At 42.2% G+C, this 18482-nt stretch overlaps 1 protein-coding gene across 13 annotated transcripts in view; it reads right to left on the bottom strand.

The window, feature by feature from the left end:
* Window positions 1–18482, bottom strand: part of gripap1 (GRIP1 associated protein 1) — a 45882-nt gene that overhangs the window by 16541 nt on the left and 10859 nt on the right. For 3 of the 13 annotated variants that reach the window (XR_009790438.1, XR_009790439.1, XM_061787393.1), the window contains exons 1-14: window positions 15789–17640; window positions 14043–14209; window positions 13934–13967; window positions 13035–13201; window positions 9310–9357; window positions 9202–9233; window positions 6480–6527; window positions 6293–6392; window positions 6125–6202; window positions 5777–5869; window positions 5287–5421; window positions 2775–2870; window positions 289–399; window positions 21–122 (exon numbers count right to left, since the gene is read on the bottom strand). Coding sequence is in view for 7 of the 13 variants with exons in the window: in XM_061787393.1 (XP_061643377.1) it covers window positions 21–122; window positions 289–399; window positions 2775–2870; window positions 5287–5421; window positions 5777–5869; window positions 6125–6202; window positions 6293–6392; window positions 6480–6527; window positions 9202–9233; window positions 9310–9357; window positions 13035–13201; window positions 13934–13967; window positions 14043–14209; window positions 15789–16821 (2244 nt within the window). In the remaining 6 variants the exon portion in view is untranslated. Of the gene's footprint in view, window positions 1–20; window positions 123–288; window positions 400–2774; window positions 2871–5286; window positions 5422–5776; window positions 5870–6124; window positions 6203–6292; window positions 6393–6479; window positions 6528–9201; window positions 9234–9309; window positions 9358–13034; window positions 13202–13933; window positions 13968–14042; window positions 14210–15788; window positions 17646–18482 lie in introns of those variants that run through there. The other 10 variants (XM_061787409.1, XM_061787427.1, XR_009790444.1 and 7 more) reach the window with 9 other exon arrangements.

The raw sequence follows: 18482 nt of genomic DNA, 5'->3' as shown, positions 1-18482 counted from the left end.
CTCCTCTTGTTTTTGTTCACCTTCTCGTCTCGGAGCTGCTGCCGAATGTCCTCCTCAGAGCGGGTTTTCTCCTCGTGAAGACCTCGAAGTTCCTTCTCATAGCGAGCCCTCACGCCAAGGACCTGAAGGATGCAACATTAGGAAAGAGAGCAAGGACAGAGGAGGGGAAAATAAGCTTTAACTTGAACTTGTGAAAAGTATGCAGGGGGAGTAAAGAGCATTGCCAAAGTTATAGCCGTACTATATTAAAAAAGTCTGGGACGCAGCAACAGTACTGGTCCTACTCACCTCCTTCTCGTGCTGCAGTCTGAGGTCTGACAGCGCCTCCTTGTGGTTGGACTTCTCCTGGTTTAGCTGAATGGCCATGTCATCTAACATGGCCTTCCTCTTCTCAGCTGTCTGCACACACAAACATACACCATATAGTGTGCAGGGCTCGAGATTGTGACATTTTTTGTTCAACTTCCGCAATTAAAAATTCCATCTTGTCACATTTGCGCGAGTGCATTTTTTATGGTTGAAATTGACCTTTTTTTCCCCACTGCAATCTCCTTGAGAGAGAGAGGGAGAGAGCAAGAGAGAGAGAGATGTGACGCCGTGTCAATCATCGTTATGAGTTCCATTTAAGTTAAAAGCGACCCGCTGCAATATGATTGGCTGCCTGCTGCAAGGTTGGACTACTTCTTCTAGATAGGACACGCTTTTATCAACAGCAACGTCTCATACATGCGCACCACATATAGGCTGTACGCCGTTGTGTCTGGCAAGTAGCCACCATGTACCTATATTGACGCTGGCCCGCTATTTACCCATTTTAAATGACAAGTGTAAGCCGTCAACTCATCTGGACTACTGGTAAGCGAGCTAGCTCGCCCGCACCTACATTGTAAAGTCCAGTAAGCCCGTAAACTCCTCCCGCCCCAACTCACCTCCAACTTTTCTTTTTACACACATTATCATTGCTGCTACATTTGTCACGGAAATAAAACCAAAAGTTGTTTCCCCGTGTAACATCACGTATGATCATTGATTGTCTCAAAATTACCAGTGTGTGTGATTGCCTGCTTAATTTGTCCGTCATTTTCAAGTCACTCATTATTATAAACACATCATGTGCAAGAGTTTTAATACCTTTGTTATGAAGCGTGCAAAGCTAACAAATCTAGCTCTCTCTCTCTCTAAACCCTGTTTATAGCATAGACATATAAAGATACTGTATGTGCAAAGTTAAAAAGCCCAGACTTTTTTTTAAAGAGGATTGTATAAGAAAACAAACTCTCGTTAAAATAAAGTGCAATAATTGCAGTAGTAATAATTTTGTGACTATTATTTTAAATAGGTAAATTGGTTTGTTTTGCTAGTAAATAATTTGCAAAATAGTGTGAATAATCATAAACAATACTTTTATATGTTGGTGGTTAGGGTTGGGCATCGAGAATCGATTGGATCCGGGACTAACGTTCCAGTTCGCCCAGAGTCATTCAAATTTAAAAATTTCGGTTCCCAGTTTCGGTTTTCAGTTTTAGCCTACAGCTAAAAACCAACGTAGAAGCCGCGAAAACCAACGAAGAAAAACATGGACAAAGACGTGCTTGTGCCCAACAGCGGTGAACAAAAGTATGTCTTAACTTCGTTAAAAACACTGCCTCACTGCAACACTTGGAATAAGATTATATTGTGCAAAGGAGGCTTTCACGATGTGTAACCTCTGACACGCTCCGAGCCTCAGCCTACACTGCGCGGCACTTCAGTGAAATACATCTATGCCAACATTGAGACAGCTAAGAAGGTAAACGGTTTGTTGCACTTTTGCACTGATGGTTTTTAGCGTTTATTTTAGTCTTCAAACCAACGTAAGCGCTGATGACAGAAAAAAAAGCTTAACATTGAGCTAAAACTTCACCGTAGCAACTTTATATCGCAATGAATTGGGAAATGCTGAGTTCCGGTGCGTACCCTTCAAAACAAAAGGCTACAAGCTTAAAATAGGAAGTCAAGTTAAAACTTGCACATATATACCAGTTGACGCGATGAAACAGTCCCAAATGACTATTTTAACAATGCTATATTTAACTTTTAGCTAAAACATTAATTAATGAATATTAATTCAATTGGGTTAGTTCCACACACATTGCCATTTAGTTCATAGGGTTGATATTGATACTGGTTAAACAGAACCCTGAGTCAAATGTTCATTTTAGTCTGTGTTGCGGGCTGCTAAGTAAATGGATGTTCATAATTTGGACACCCTTTATTTAAAAAATGCAAACCTTTTTGACCCAGCCCCCTAAAAGAATCGGAATCGAGAATCGTTTGGAACCGGAATCAAAATAAGGAATCGGAATCGCTCAAATTCAAACGATGCCCAACCCTACTGCTGGTATACTTATGCAATCATATGATTGTGGTAATGCTCAAAATTGACTCTCCCAGGGGAAGATGGTTAGGAGCCCTCACTATAAGAACTGATCCTTAAAGGCAAACAAATAAACAAAAGTAAAGCCTTTGTTTTTTGTTTTTACCTTTTTTGTCTGCCACTGCTTGCTACAGGAAAACTTCTTGTTCACAGTAACATACTTTGCAAATATATCTTGAGTCACTGTCAATCGAAACTATGGTATGCCATGGTCATGCTGTACGTCCTCAAAAAATGGTGCGACCAAATCATATGCTGACCAACTTTTTCAGTTGGTCGCACCAGTGCTACTAGTGCAAAAGTTAGTATAGAGCCATGGTATGCATATTATCTTGTGTGTGTGTGTGTATGTATGTACCTTCTTGCTCTCTTCAAACTCCCTCAGGAGCTTCTCTTTCTCTTGTCCTTCTTCTGTTAACTGCTCCAACAACTTCCTGTTGGCAAAACTGGACTCCTGAAGGAAGGGCAGTCAAGGACACAAGGAAGGAAACAAATTGTATTAATACAGTTGCAAGAAAATGTATCTGGAGCCTTTGGCATTAACGACATTACTCTGCATAAATTGGACTTTATCCAAGTCACAAAAAAAATAAAAAATGTCTACTTCACCTAAAACCACATAAACAATATGTTTTCATGATTTTACTGGGTGCAGATGGAGTGGTTTGTATGTGAAACTCCTAGGCCAGGGCTAATGATTTGTCCAAGAGCTAATCGGGGTGAGGATTCAGCCAACATAGATCAATGTGACGAGATTTTGAGGTGTTGGTTAAAGCTGGGTGGCACGGTGAACGACTGGTTAGCACATCCGCCTCACAGTTCTGGAGAGCTAGGTTAAAATCCGGCCTCGCCTGTGTGGAGTTTGCATGTTCTCCCTGTGCCTGCGTGGGTTTTCTCCAGGTCCTCCGGTTTCCTCCCACATTCCAAAAACATGCATGGTAGGTTAATTGAGGACTCTAAATTGCCCGTAGGTGTGAATGTGAGTGCGAATGTTTCTATGTGCCCTGCGATTGGCTGGCGACCAATTCAGGGTGTACCCTGCCTCTCGCCCGAAGATAGCTGGGATAGGCTCCAGCATGCCCGCGACCCTAGTGAGGATAAGCTGTTCGGAAAATGGATGGATGGTTAAAGCTGCCCTAACATACACATTTTGAGTTTTCTATTCTCAAAAAGCTTTGCCCAATTTTAACCATGCCTCGCACAAAATCACCCTCAGAAGACCAACAATTAAGAATTGTTAACTTGCATGAAGCCGGAAAAGGTTGCAAAAGCATCTGTAAATGCCTTGAGGTTAGACGTTTTACAATTAATTGATAAATTGACAAGTAATCGACCCGAAAAATTAATTGACAACTATTTTGACAATAGATTGTTTAGAGTCATTGTTTAACTTAAAATTGTCCAAATCCTCTGATTTCAGCCGACCAAGAGTAAATATTCTCCGATATCTATCGTCCTTCATGAAAGCAGACTATCTTTTGTGGTTAATCAAAATAAGACATTTGCAAACATTTGCTTTTATTTGGGAAAATGATCAACATTTCCCCCATTCTCTGTTATGGACAAAACCAGTAACTGAATCATAATCAATTTATGGAAAAAAAAATAGTGGAAGTTTAATTTATTACAAAGATAATGATTATTTGGGCGGAATGGTGGACGACTGCTTAGCACATCTGCCTCACAGTTCTGAGGACTGGGGTTCAAATCCCGGCCTCGCCTGTGTGGAGTTTGCATGTTCTCCCCGTGCCAGCGTGGGTTTTCTCCGGGCACTCCGGTTTCCTCCCACATCCCCAAAACATGCGTGGTAGGTTAATTGAAGACTCTAAATTGCCCGTAGGTGTGAATGTGAGTGTGGTTGTTTGTTTCTATGTACCCTGCGATTAGCTGGCGACAAGTTCAGAGTGTACCCCGCCTCCCGCCCGAAGATAGCTGGGATAGGCTCCAGCACGCCCGCGACCCTAATGAGGATAAGTGGTTAAGAAAATGGATGGATGGATGATTATTTGCAACTGTAGTATGAATAACCTGTGAGTGACATGTAGTTAAACCTGAAGCAGCCTCAGAAGCAAACTAGTAGCCCTTCGTTCGCATTAATCAGTACTGAGTAACTGGATAGGTAACCTCTGATTTAATTATTTAATCAAATCATGTCAACTACACAAAAAATATAAAATGGGAATGTGCAAATTCAGATATTGCTCCACAATAATACTTTAACTCAAACAGATAAATGTAGTCTTCATAACAAATAAATTAGGGCAAATTCTCCTGCCAAAATAAATCATCTTGACTTAACTTAACACTCATGAAACACCACAATAGACTCACCAGGCAGAGAGTACATGCTCTTCTTTTCACTGTTGTTTTCACCATGGATCATGAAAATTAGTTACTTTGAAAACTGAATTGCGTCTGTGTGAGGCTGCAGAGATTTCGTGTGCATTCATGTGACTGTCAGGCTTCATTTGATGGGGCAACTGGAGTCAAACGTGACTAGTAGTTCCGTAGGCTTGGTGAAACCGACATGATGTGACAGCGCCCAAGTCGGAAAGTCTCTGACAAAACTAAATATATTGAATCTATATACAAGCAATATTAGATGACTAAAAATAAAAGTAGCGAGCAGAATGTAGCTCAATGTAACGAAGTAAATGTACCATTTATTCTTAAGAGAAATACTCAAGTTAAAGTAAAAGGTGTGTTGGATTAAAACTGTTCTGATAAGTATACTTTATTCTAAAAATACATAAATGTAATGGAGTTTATGTAGCGTGTTACTACCCACCTCTATATATAATTGATCTCAATGAGAACTGTTGCTTGGAAGTAAAAAACAAAATTGGTCCAACGAATGTCACCAAGCCCACCTGCAGCTGTGAATCCAGGTCGTCCCTCTGGGCCAAAAGCTTTTCCTGCTGCGCCCGACTCTGCTGCAGTTCGGCCGCCTGCGCCTCCTGCTGCTCGCGCAGCAGGTTGACCTCCTGCATCTTGCTCGTCTGAATCTGCAATCATCAAATAGACCTGAGAACGTGCTCGTCTGCACTTGACAAAGTCATATGACCTCCAGAAGATATCTGAGCTTCGCAGACAGACAGCACGGGAAGAACTTTAAGAAGCAAAAGTGGGAGGACAGAACGTAAAGCTGGAAACACGCAAAGCATCAACTCATCATCTTCCCGGGCTGGGCGATACAGTCTCAAAATAAAATCTCAGATAATCACAACTAGTGAGGGTTTACTAGATTTCTGAAAGAAAAAAAAATCTTGACCCATAAATTCAAACAGATTAAATCAATTAATCACCAAGCCCTAGCTTCATCTAAAGTGTAGTTTTTTGCATGTTCTTCTAGTAGATTACCTGTTCTAAAGCCACTAGGTTAGTCCTCAGAGCATCGTTCTCCTGCAAGATGTTGTCCACCTGCTCCTGACTGACTGCGCTCTGACTCGCTACCTGCAGTGTCTCATCACGGGCAGAGGGCAGCATAGAGGCAAAGGCGAAAGATAATGAGAAGGGAAAAGACACGAGTAAAAAGAACCAGGAAAAACAAGAGAACATCCAATGTGGTAAAAAGAGGATAACAGAATAAGTGCTGTGTCACTGGTGGATTTGCTATAAAGTTAATCCTGTAATTCAGACTTTTGTTGTCCAGATGTGCACTTGGGGGAATCCTTGGTCAGGGAATGAAGTTTAACAAAACAAACTGACCTGATCTTTGAGAGCGTACAGAGCCAGTTGGTGATCTTTGTCACTGGTTTCAAGCTTCTCTCTCAGCTCCATCGTTACCTAACACAGAAGAAAAACAACATCCAGTAACGTTCACTTCCCAAAGATTACCATCGTTACCATGTTGATGACCAAACGTTGCCCTCTGACCTGACTGGCTGCAGTTAAATCCAACTGAAACTTATGGATTCGCGTGTTCATCAATTTGAGCTCTTCCTCTTTTCTCTGGTTGATCTCCTCAATCTTTGTCCTGCAGACAAATTTGCCACAAGTTCAAAGTGGACGTGTCTCAGACTCATCACGGTGGGAAGACGTGACAATGACGTGTCGCTCTGACCTGCTGTCGTTGTACAGAACCTCCTTCTCCGCGTGAAGACGCTGGAAACTGCAGTATAGAACAAGAACATTTTGAAACCATGAGAGCTGCAAAAATCACTCAAAACCACGAATAAAGAAGATTTGTGTTTGACGATGTGTCAGGTGCATGCGCAAGCATACACGGATCCACAGACCACTTGACAAGTGTAATTTAGCGGCTGTGTGATTAAGTGCTGCCCCAACAGTGAAAATGCAATCCATGGCGTCTTTGTGGTGGTTCGCACCAAGGTTATTATCCTGAACAAAAACGGACAAAATAAATAAAACTAAAATTAAAACTAAAGTTAAAAAAAATTTTTTTTCAAACAAAATAAAATAAAAATTAGCATGTTTTAAAAAAACGTTAACTAAAACCAAATTTTACGTTTGCAAAAACTATAATTATAGCAAAAATGTCCTTCGTTTTCGTCTTTGTCAATTAATTTCATATATGAGGTTTCTGGATTGATTTTAAATGTATTTATTTCGGATAGAGAAGGATGGTCCAACAGTCCTTTGGGAATTGTAGTTCACTTACTGTGTGTCGCCGAGAAGTGACATCATTGGGCAGCGCCATCATATTAACGGCTGGTCAGACCAAGTGCAAGTTTTGCCGCCAAACTAACTTTTACGTTCAAGCGGTTTTCGTTGCTACGTGTTGCTAACGGAAACAGCTAAGATGACTACTGACTCTCTAACGCCTTCACGGAACCTGCACGTCGGTTATTCGTCTTCTGGGGAAAATTCCAAGAAAGGGGCAACTGGCAAGAGTCTCAAAATGCCGCTGTTTCCCACCACGATAGGCAGATGTGAAAGCAGACAAGGAGTTTGTCTCGCTGACACAGCAGGTGACTGAACTACTGCAAAAAAAGGACATTTTCACAGCGCTACTTAACAACAGGAAAACTTGAAAAGCTTTGTCACAATAATCACGGACTCAAAAGAAAGAAAAAAAATAACGGACTGGATGCACTTTCACTGGAGATAAAGCAGGTAAAAGCAAGTTTACTTTCTATCCATCTGTCTATCAGTCACAAATCTGAAAGTCCACTTGAGAAGTTTGCAATTTAGCAACAAGGGAAGAAAAACATGCAAATAAGAACTTCATTTTCAAGTTAAAGTTAAACATACAAACACATTTTTAAAAGGGAAATACCAAAGCATGCCTCATGAATGGTTTTACGGGACATTGTGAAGAGCTGGGGACTCCATCGTTCTGCTGGGGGACTTCAATGCTCACATGGGCAATGACAGTGAGACCTGGAAGGGCGTGATTGGGAGGAACGCCGCCCCCCGATGAGAACCCGAGCAGTGTTCTGTTATTGGACTTCTGTGCTCATCACAGATTGTCCATAACGAACACCATGTTCAAGCATAATGGTGTCCACACGTGCACTTGGCACCAGGACACCCTAGGTCGCAGTTCGATGATCGACTTTGTGGTTGTGTCATCGGACTTGCGGCCGCATGTCTTGGACACTCGGGTGAAGAGAGGGGCGAAGCTGTCAACTGATCACCACCTGGTGGTGAGTTGGCTCCGATGGTGGGGGAAGATGCCGGTCCGACGTGGCCGCCCCAAACGTATTGTGAGGGTCTGCTGGGAACGTCTGGCAGAATCCCTTGTCAGAAGCTGTGGGTCGTGACCAAAAGAACAAGATCCCGGATACAAGCGGCCAAAATGAGTTTCCTCCGCAGGGTGTCCGGGCTCTCCCTTAGAGATAGGGTGAGAAGCTCGGTCATTCGGGAGGATCTCAGAGTAGAGTCGCTGCTCCTCCACATCGAGAGGAGCCAGATGAGGTGGCTGGGGCATCTGATTCGGATGCCTCCCCTACGCCTCCCTGGTGAGGTGTTCCGGGCACGTCCCACCGGCAGGAGACCCCGGGGACGGCTGGCCTGCGAACGCCTCGGGATCCCCCCGGAAGAGCTGGATAAAGTAGCTGGGGAGAGGGAGGTCTGGGCGTCCCTGCTAAAGCTACTGCCCACGCAACCCGACCCGGGTAAGCGGTAGAAAATGGATGGATGGATGGATTGTGATGAATCCAATCTAACTTTAGCAGCAGTATTATGCACTGCCCTTATTGCACTTCAAATTCTGTGGACTGTTATACAGTACTTGTATTTGATTTGTGGATAGATGTTTATCTGTTAGTAAGACAATAGATTTTTTTTAATACATTTTTTTTGTTGAGTTTTTATTACACAATACTGATTGTGATCTTTATTTAATCTCATACTTGACAAATATTCCCTATAAAAAAACTAAAACTAATAAAAATTAAACCAAAGCATTTTTGAAAAAAACAACAACAAAAAACTAATAACAAAACTGCTCTAAAATCTACTTAAAACTAACTGAATTTGAAAAAGAAGAGTCAAAACTAAATAAAAGCAAACTATAATGGAAAATCCTAAACTATTACAACCCTGGTGTTCTTTCTCCCTCGCTCTTTCTCTCATCCAAGACGCAACAAATATTCGCCCATAGCCCCACTCTCAGTAGCAAACGCCTTACTCGGCTGATCCGACATTATTGGGGTCAGACATAAGACATTTGCCTCAAAACACGCAAATTTCAGATAAAGTCAAAGAGATGTTAAGTGTGCTGTAATTCTTAATCATTGGGGTTAAGTTTTAAATAGGGAAAAAAGGGTAAATATGTCTCCTTTTAATAAAAATTGGTCAAAAAGTGATGGACATCTCACCTCTCCTGTTTCTTCTTTAACTTGTCAGACATCTGAAAGACAAATGTTGCATCATTCCAGGATCCCTCAAAGAATTGGTAAAGCATGGCGAGCATTGGTGACGTTTACCTTTGACAATTCATCCTGCAGTTTGGAGAGTTCAGCCTGTTTGGTCACCTGGAAGTTGATTGGGAAAAGGATTGAATTCACATGATGACAACAGTCACCGTATAAAGTCCATGACCAAGCTCACTATGAGAAGATGATGATTTTTGTTGACAGGTAAAACAGATGTGTCAAAGTGACAGCTGAATACGGTGGGAGAAAATAGTATGTGAAGCCTTTGAAATTTCTTACATTTCTGCAGAAATTGGTCATAAAATGTGGTCTGATCATCTAAATCACAAGAAAAATCAGTCTGCTTAATATAATTCCACGAACAATTATATGCTTTCATATTTTTATTGAAAATAATATGTAAACATTCACAGGACAGGGAGGAAAAAGTAAGGATTGAATTGAATAACTGGTTTAACCTACTTTGGAAGGAATAACAACCAAACATCTCCTGTAGTTGGAGATCAGGCGTGCTCAACAATCAGGATGAATTTTGGACCATTACCGTAATTTCTCATGTATAATGCGCACCCATGTATAATGCACACCCCCAAAGTTCACCTAAAAATTCTGGAAAACCCTGCTACCAATGTATTATGCATTTTTACAATGCATGATTTTGCTTCTACCCATATGATCAAAACATTAAGTTGTATCTGTATTTTGTTAGTTTTTTGAAAGAATTATTCTGAACTTAAGCACTTTATTTGAACATGTAATTATTTGTATTAACTTGCTCTTATTTTGAAACTCACAGCCCTAAACCATGAAAGGCCAGGCGAAACAATTTAAGTTTATTTTAATGGGATTCAAATTAAACTGTCAAGCATTTCAGAAAAGCATTATCCTTAAACAAAACATAACCATAAAGAAATTAATGATGGTTGTTCCTCAGTCATCAGTTGTATTAAAACAATATTTCACAAATTCTGCCAGGGTATGTCAACTTATGAGCACAACGGAGGCTGCATACATTCATAAAATGTGAAAGTTGTTTTCATTTTCCCCTATACCCATGTAAAATGTGTACCATTGACTTTTGACATTTTTTGGGGGAAAGAAATGCGCATTATACATGAGAAATTACGGTACTCTTTACAAATCTGTTGCAGTTTAGCAGGATTCCTGGGATGTCTATTGTGCATTTCAATCAGGCTGAGATCAGGACTTTGACGAGGCCACTCCAGAATACATTCTTTTCTTCTGAAGCCATTCTGTTGTTGATTTGCTTCTGTGTTTCGGGTCATTGTCCTGTTGCAATACTGATCCTCTTTTGAGCTTCAGCTGTTGGACAGATAGCCTCAAGTTCCTCTAAAAGATATCTTGATAAACTTGAGAATAAATTTTTCCATTGATGATAGAAAGCTGTCCAGGCCCTGAGCAAACTAAGCACACCCATGATGCTGAGTATTGACCATCTGGCAGCGTGGTGGAGTCCATGGCCATCTTAAAGGCCTCTTTATACTCCCGCATTGTATCACGTGACCGACCCATTGGGCCGCGCGGCCCCTCTGCGTCACTTGACGCGAACACGGCAAAAAATTTTGCTGCGCATAGAATACCGCAGAGATCATCTCTCGACATTGGTCCGTTTTAGTCACATGCTGTGATGACGTACTCAGCGTTCCCCTTGGTTCTACATACCATCTACACCCCCGCCTTCTTGATCGATTTTGCAGCATAATTAAACATATCATCTGCTCATCTAGGTCCATTTGTTCTAGCAGAAACTGTTCCACGGTCGCAATTGTTGTTGCTTTGTTCCTTGTTCCGGACAGGAAAGTAAAAACGGCTACCGGAAATGGCCAAAAAATGCACCCTGTGGTGTCCTAGCCAATACCAGCCGTAGCGACACCCCCAACTTGGAGGAGAACTGCAGTACATTCTCAAAACTGGGCGCTTGGGTTGCGCTCGAGTATCAAGACAAACTGCATGCGGGATAGCCGCAGTGACTGCACGCGCGTGTATAAAGAAGCCTTAAGGAGGGCAGCTAATTGGAGATGGGATACAGCTGCTGAGTGACTCCAACGCAGCACACCTGCAAGAACTCACAAACAAGCACACGTGCACACATGCACACACGGCCACAGATCAGGGTGCCGAGACAGCAGACCTGACACATTGAGCATTCTGTGGTCTGCTCTTGCAGTCATCTTTACATGACAGCCACTCCTTGGAAGATAAGCAACAGTGCTGCACTTTCTCCATTTATAGACAGTTTGTCTAACTGTGGACTAATGAACATCAAGACTTTTACAGATACTTTTGTAACCTATTACAGCTTTATTCATGTTAACATTTCTTAATCGTAGGTCTTCTGAGAGCTGCTTTGAGCGAGGCATGGTACACATCAGGCAATGCTTCTTGACAGCAAACAATTCAAAACTGATTGCGTTTTCTAGTGGTCAGACCAGCTTTAAGCCACATCTTCAATCTTGTATCATGGATTGGACTGTAGGTTGGCTCACACCTGACTCTGATTAGCTCTTGGAGAATTAGAAGAAACATTTTCCTCCCGGTCCTGTGAATGTTTACATGTTATCCATTTTCAAGAGTAAAATGAAAATATATACAGTAATTTCTTTGTGTGGTATAAGTTAGTCTGTTTGTTTATTCTTGCGATTTTGGTGAAGATCAGACCAAATTTATGATGTATCATACATGTACGAGTAATTTAGTACCATTAATTGGGTTGACTACTGTTTTACTTTCACTTTTATTGTTTGTTTTGTTTTGTTTTTATTGGTTTATATGTTTGCCTTGTTTCTAGAGATGCAGGATAAGTATTGGACTGATAAGTATTGGGCCAATATTGGGAAAAAAATTACGTCACACCGATCAGTCCGATAACCCCCCCCCCCCCCCAATAACTAAATAAATAAATAGAAAATTTTTAAAAAATGGACCGATAAGAGCTGTATCATTCAGGGGTGCACTGGTTGCCACTCGCCAGCGGCCACTCGGTAGGAGGCTGTTGTTGCATTTGCTCCTGACAGTCATGTATATTATGACCAAAATTCAACTCCATAAAGTCAATATCTGCAGTAAATTAGCTTATGTCGCCAGCACTTGCTGAAATTACAACCATCCAGTGACTGAGTTCGTAACTACCACGCTCACGCTTAGCACCTATAGCCGACAGAGGAGCAAGCAGGGGTGGTTTGGCCGCATGCGAAAGCACGGTTGACGCAATGGGGTAACAGCTAAGATAAGAACAGCTAACCCATCCAAACACCGCTCTGCCTATCTTCCTTTCCAATGTTCGTTCACTGAACAATAAATTATTATACATATATATATACATATAAACAAATATATACACACACACACACTCACACACATATATATATATATATATATATATATATATATATACACAACACATACATATAAACAAATATACACACACACACATATATATATATATATATATACACACATACATATACACAGACATATATGTATATATATATATATATATATATATATATATATATAGCGAGAGAGAGAGAGAGAGAGAGAGTGTAACGTGGTGTCAGGTTTTCGACAGTGTGACAAGTGAATGTTAAGTATGTGTCAAGTGTGCGTGACAGAGCAACAGGTGTGTGTGACAGCTGAATGAAAGGAGAGTGTCAGTGCTTGTGAGTGTGACAGAGCAACAGGTGTGTGTGTGTGTGTGTGTGTGAGACAGGTGTCAGGTCAGTGGCAAGTGAGTGTGTGTGTGCTTGCGCACACACCTCCAGGTGGCGCAGTTGCTCCCTCAGCAGCCTCTTCTCCTCATGCTGGGTGTTCAGGGCGACCTCCAGCTCTGCTCCAAAGCAGTGAGTTATTGGACACAGAGCAGCCGACCAGCCTAGCGCTGAGTGCTTAGCTACAATCTCCTCTACGCTCTTCTCTGACAGGCCTAAAGGGGGCGCCGCACACAGCAGGGGCAGTCTGCCAATTAGTGTGCTAGACACACAATACACCATTTACACGCGAGTTGTAAAAATTGGGATCGGCCCAGATGCATAGTATGTCTGCCTTATGAAGGCTTCAGTTGTGGTAGTGATAGTGCTGTGCTACTGTTGTGATAGTCTTCTGGCAGTGTTATGGTAATGCAAAATAATCGTAACTTTTTGCGAGTAGTATAATTAATAGGACCACAATAACAATACAACATATTGTTTGTGACACATCAGTCTGAAGTTGTGCAGCCATTGCCGATGAGTGTGGTGGCCATTTAGCACCACCTGGTGGATTTGAATAAAGCTACATGTTTCGTCCACTGTATAGTCTAATACAGTGATTCCCAACCAGTGTGCTGGGGCACATTAGTGTGCCGTGAGCGCTCTTCAGGTGTGCTGTGGGAAATATCAAATTTTACTTACTTTCCAAGAAATAAAGTATCTTTATTCATCTATTTATGCCAGTGAGGCAAAGTGACAGACAGAACAAATAAATGCTCTTCTATTAGATGGCAGGAAGTACATACAGTAATTAATGTATCCACTTTTTGTGACATTTTTGTTTGTTGGTGCGCCGTGAGATTTTTCAATTGTAAAATATGTGCCTTGGCTCCATAAAGGTTGGGAATCACTGGTCTAATAGCATGTGACTACCATGGGGTGTAATTAAATAATACAAATGTTCTCACCATGTAATTGTGTTTGTTTCAGCTGGGCTTCACTCTGCAAAAAGGAAGGAAACAAAGTCAGTTTCCATGGTAACCTGAGAGCAATTTGACTTGGGACACTGTCAATCACCTGCTGCCCATTCTCACGAGCACCCTCTGTTGCTGGCTCCTCCCCTTTCCCGCTGACATCACACACACCATTGGCACCAGCTGACCGGTCTGTCTGTGAGGTAGCATTTTGGTCGCCATGAGAAAGTCCTGTTGTCGGCTGCTCGGTGTTACAGTGCTCCTGCAGCGCTGCAGGGGAACAACCAGGGGCGTCAGTAGGTTTTAGGGATGGGCGGGCTTAGTCCCCAGGAGATGCACAGGACGTGAGCGAATGTAGCGTGTGAGCACAAAATTTTACAAACAGCCAATGAAGACCGAGAAGTTGCTTTTTTAAATTTTTAGACAGATTTTAAAACAATACTGGGCAAAGGTTTTAAGACACTGTTAGATTTTGAGTGCTATTTGAGTCTTTTTTTTTTAACACAGTACACAAACACAGGAAGTATGTTTACAGCATTAACCACAAAAAGAAAATATGTAGACATTCTTTCAGTATGTGCAAAACTGTATGTAAAAAAGGTCACTGTGTTGTCACAAAGTCAGCCAAGCCCATGATTTTCAATTAACAAAATAATTACAGAAAATTCCCTTCCAGGAGTTAACAATAATCAAAATCAAATTAATAGCTGCAATCAAGAGCTACTTGGTGTGTGGAAGCATCAACGAAAGCACTCTGTTTTTAAGGGTGTCAAATCGGTTTATTACTCTGTTATGACTCAGATAGTAAAGACGACAATACTGCAAGACTGAATTCTTCGCCTTCAAGATATATTGAAAAACAATTAATAATAATTGATCACTATAGAGGCTAATGGCTAATGACTTTGGCCCACAACACAATAACTGTTCCAAAATACTTTTGGAGTCACAGAGATTACATTATGTGCACATATGTGACTAAAATGGTTGGAGAACAATATTACTTAATTACTTTTAAATTAAACAATAAAGTAATATTAAAGAAGTCTTTAAAATATATGGGCCAGGTTAATTTGGCTCATATATATCTCTTGGCTCTCTCCACTCTCTAATCATAACTCACCTAAATAAAATTTCAAGTTAAACAAGTCTTATATGATCCACCTTGACTGAAATGTTTCATATTTCATCTCCATATTGAGTTGCATATCAGAATCAGAATCATCTTTATTTGCCAACTATGTCCAAAAGACACACAATGAATTTGTCTCTGGTAGTTGGAGCCGATCTAGTACGACAACAGACAGTCAATTGACATAGAACACTTTTGAGACATAAAGACATTGACAAAAACAGTCACTGAGCAATACAGGGTTGCTAGTTATCTGGTAATGCCGGTACAAATTATTATTATTTTTTGACAATTGTGCAAAAAGATGCAGCACTTAGAGCAATAGTCCGGTGCAATGACCACTGTGCAAAGGGCGCCGAGACTTCAAGGACTCTATGCAGTTTAAAGTGACGAGTAGTGAGATAATCTGGGACAATGTTGATTGTGCAAATGTTCCAGATATTTCTCAGTCACTGTGAAAATGGGGCAGATGCTACTCTGGCATGAGTGGCCAGTATTGGTCAACAACAGATATGCAAATAGTGCAGCGTGGCGAGACTGCGACAGTGAGTGCACGAGTAAAATATAATTGGCCCGAGAGAAATGTGACAACAAACTCAGACAAGAAATTGGCAGCATGTTGCAATGTAGGTTAGCTGTTTAAAATGTTGATTGCAAGAGGGAAGAAGCTATTGGAATGTCTGCTAGTTCTAGTTTGCATTGATCGGTAGCGCCTACCTGAGGGAAGGAGCTGGAAGAGCCGGTGACCGGGATGTGGAGCGTCCGAGAGGATTTTGCACGCTCTTGTCTTAGATCTGGCAGCGTGCAAGTCCTCAAGGGTGGGTAGGGGGGTACCGACAATCTTTTCAGCAGTTTTGATTGTCCGTTGCAGTCGGAGTTTGTTGTTTTTTGTAGCAGCACCAAACCAGACTGTGATGGAAGAACACAGGACTGATTCGATGACCGCTGTGTCCAACTGTCTCAGCAGCTCCGGTGACAGGCCGTGCTTTCTCAGAAGCCGCAGGAAGTACATCCTCTGCTGGGCCTTTTTGAGGACGGAGTTGATGTTGGTTGCCCACTTCAGATCCTGAGAGACTGTAATTCCCAGGAACTTGAAGGTCTCGATGGTTGACACAAGGCAGCTGGACAACGTGAGGGGCAGCTGTGGCAAAGGATGCCTCCTGAAGTCCACGATCATCTCTACAGTCTTGAGCGTGTTCAGCTCCAGGTTGTGTCGGCCACACCACAGCTCCAGCCGCTCCACTTCCTGTCGATATGCAGACTCGTCACCATCCTTGATGAGGCCGATGACAGTGGTGTCATCTGCAAACTTCAGGAGTTTGACAGCCGGGTGCGTTGAGGTGCAGTCATTCATGTAGAGAGAGAAGAGCAGCGGAGAGAGGACACAACCTTGGGGTGCCCCAGTGCTGATGCTGCGTGTGGATGAGGTGGTCTCTCCCAGCCTCACCTGCTGTGTCTTGCCCGTCAGGAAGCTGTAAATCCACTGGCAGATGGCAGGAGAGACGCTGAGCTGGAGAAGCTTGGAGGAAAGGAGTTCAGGGATGATGGTGTTGAATGCTGAGCTGAAGTCCACGAACAGGATCCTCACATAGGTCCCTGCACTGTCGAGGTGTTCTAGGATGAAGTCCAGTCCCATGTTGACTGCATCATCCGCAGACCTGTTTGCTCGGTAGGCAAACTGCAGGGGGTCCAGCAGGGGACCTGTGACGCTCTTGAGGTGGTCCAGCACGAGACATTCAAAGGACTTCATGACCACAGATGTCAAGGCAACAGGCCTGTAGTCATTTAGACCCGAGATTGTAGGTTTCTTGGGGACTGGAATGATGGTGGAGTGTTTGAAACAGGATGGTACTTCGCACAGTTCCAGAGATCTATTGAAGATCTGTGTGAAGACTGGAGTGAACTGGTCCGCGCGACTTTGAGGCAGGATGGGGACACATGGTCCGGGCCTGCCGCTTTGTTAATCTTTTCGTAGATGGTTAACGCAGAAGTCAGAGGTGTGATTGCGGTCGGTGGTGCGGCTGGGTGGGTGTGCGGTGTGAAAGTGTCCTTTTCAAATCTGCAGTAGAAGGTATTCAAGTCGTTGGCTTGTGTGCTATTGTTCTCAGGTTGGGGGGATCGTCGCTTGTAATTGGTCAGCTATTGGAATGCATGCCAGACTGATTTAGAGTCGTTCGCGCTAAACTGTTTTTCCAACTTTGGTGCATAGTTCCTCTTTGCAGTGTTAATTTCTTTAGTCAGCAGATTTCTAGCTCGATTATACATGGCCCTGTCCCTTAGTTGCTTAAGTTTGGCAGTGAACCACGGCATGTTGTTATTGAATGTGCGAAATGACTTTGTTGGTACACGCACATCTTCACAGAAAATGATATTGGATGAGACAGTGTCCATATATTCATCCAAGCTGCCAGCTGACTTTTCAAAGACACTCCAGTCTGTGCAGTCTAAACAGCTTTGAAGTTCCATCTTTGCTTCATTGGTCCACTTTTTCACTGTTTTCACTGTCGGCTTCGTACGTTTAAGTTCTTGTCTGTATGTCGGTATTAAGTGAATTAAGCAGTGATCAGACGTGCCCAGGGCTGCTGATTCCTAGACTGGATCACAAATGGCTTTATTCTGTGAAATCCTTTAGACTCAAATTTCCAGTCGATGTCACTCCCTTGTTAATCTCTCTACTCATCCGTCCTGATTGCTAAAGTTCAATAGTCTATTATTAGTAATATCCACTCAACTGAGTGAATGAGGTCAGCTCCTGTTTCATGGTGTGAATTCATACACAAAGTTCACTCTATAACCTCGTTCATCTTTATGTAAACAGCCAAAAGCTTCACAATGCATTTCAGGCTAATTGACAAGCTTGTTAGTAGCAGCATGGGACTTTCTGCTGTTTGGTGGGGGCCACAGCTAACTAATTGTTACCACAAGCAGTGATGATGACTTACTTTCTTGAAAAAACTTTATGTCCATCCGTCACGTTCTTTTCCTCACGCTGCTTTTAGTCAGCGCTGTGTGCTATTTAGGCAAGATAGCAGCAGGCAGGTACCAGTGCAAGCAAGGTCGCACGGAAAACATGGACTGTATTTTCAGTAATAAGGACATTCTCTATATAATAATGTGGAAAGGATTTGGGGCACTCTACCACACTACGAATTGAAGGGATTTATGATCATATTTAGGTGAATAATGATCATCCTTCACTTTCTTTTCCTTATGCTAATTTTAATCAACCCTGTGAGGTCCCTTCACAGGTACACACTAAATGTACACGCTATTAGAGGCAGATACCAGTGCAAGTAAGGTCGCAGGTAAAACATGGACTGGTAATTCAGTAAGAAGGACGTTCTCTATATGAACAAGTAGAACGGATTGGATAACGACAAACTTGAAGGGCTCTCTATGACACTTATAGAT

The sequence above is a fragment of the Phyllopteryx taeniolatus genome, chromosome 1 (assembly GCF_024500385.1).
Source record: "Phyllopteryx taeniolatus isolate TA_2022b chromosome 1, UOR_Ptae_1.2, whole genome shotgun sequence".
Lineage (NCBI taxonomy): Eukaryota > Metazoa > Chordata > Actinopteri > Syngnathiformes > Syngnathidae > Phyllopteryx > Phyllopteryx taeniolatus.
The sequence above is the reverse complement of the archived record's forward strand: the minus strand, read 5'-3'. Positions and strand labels throughout refer to the sequence as shown.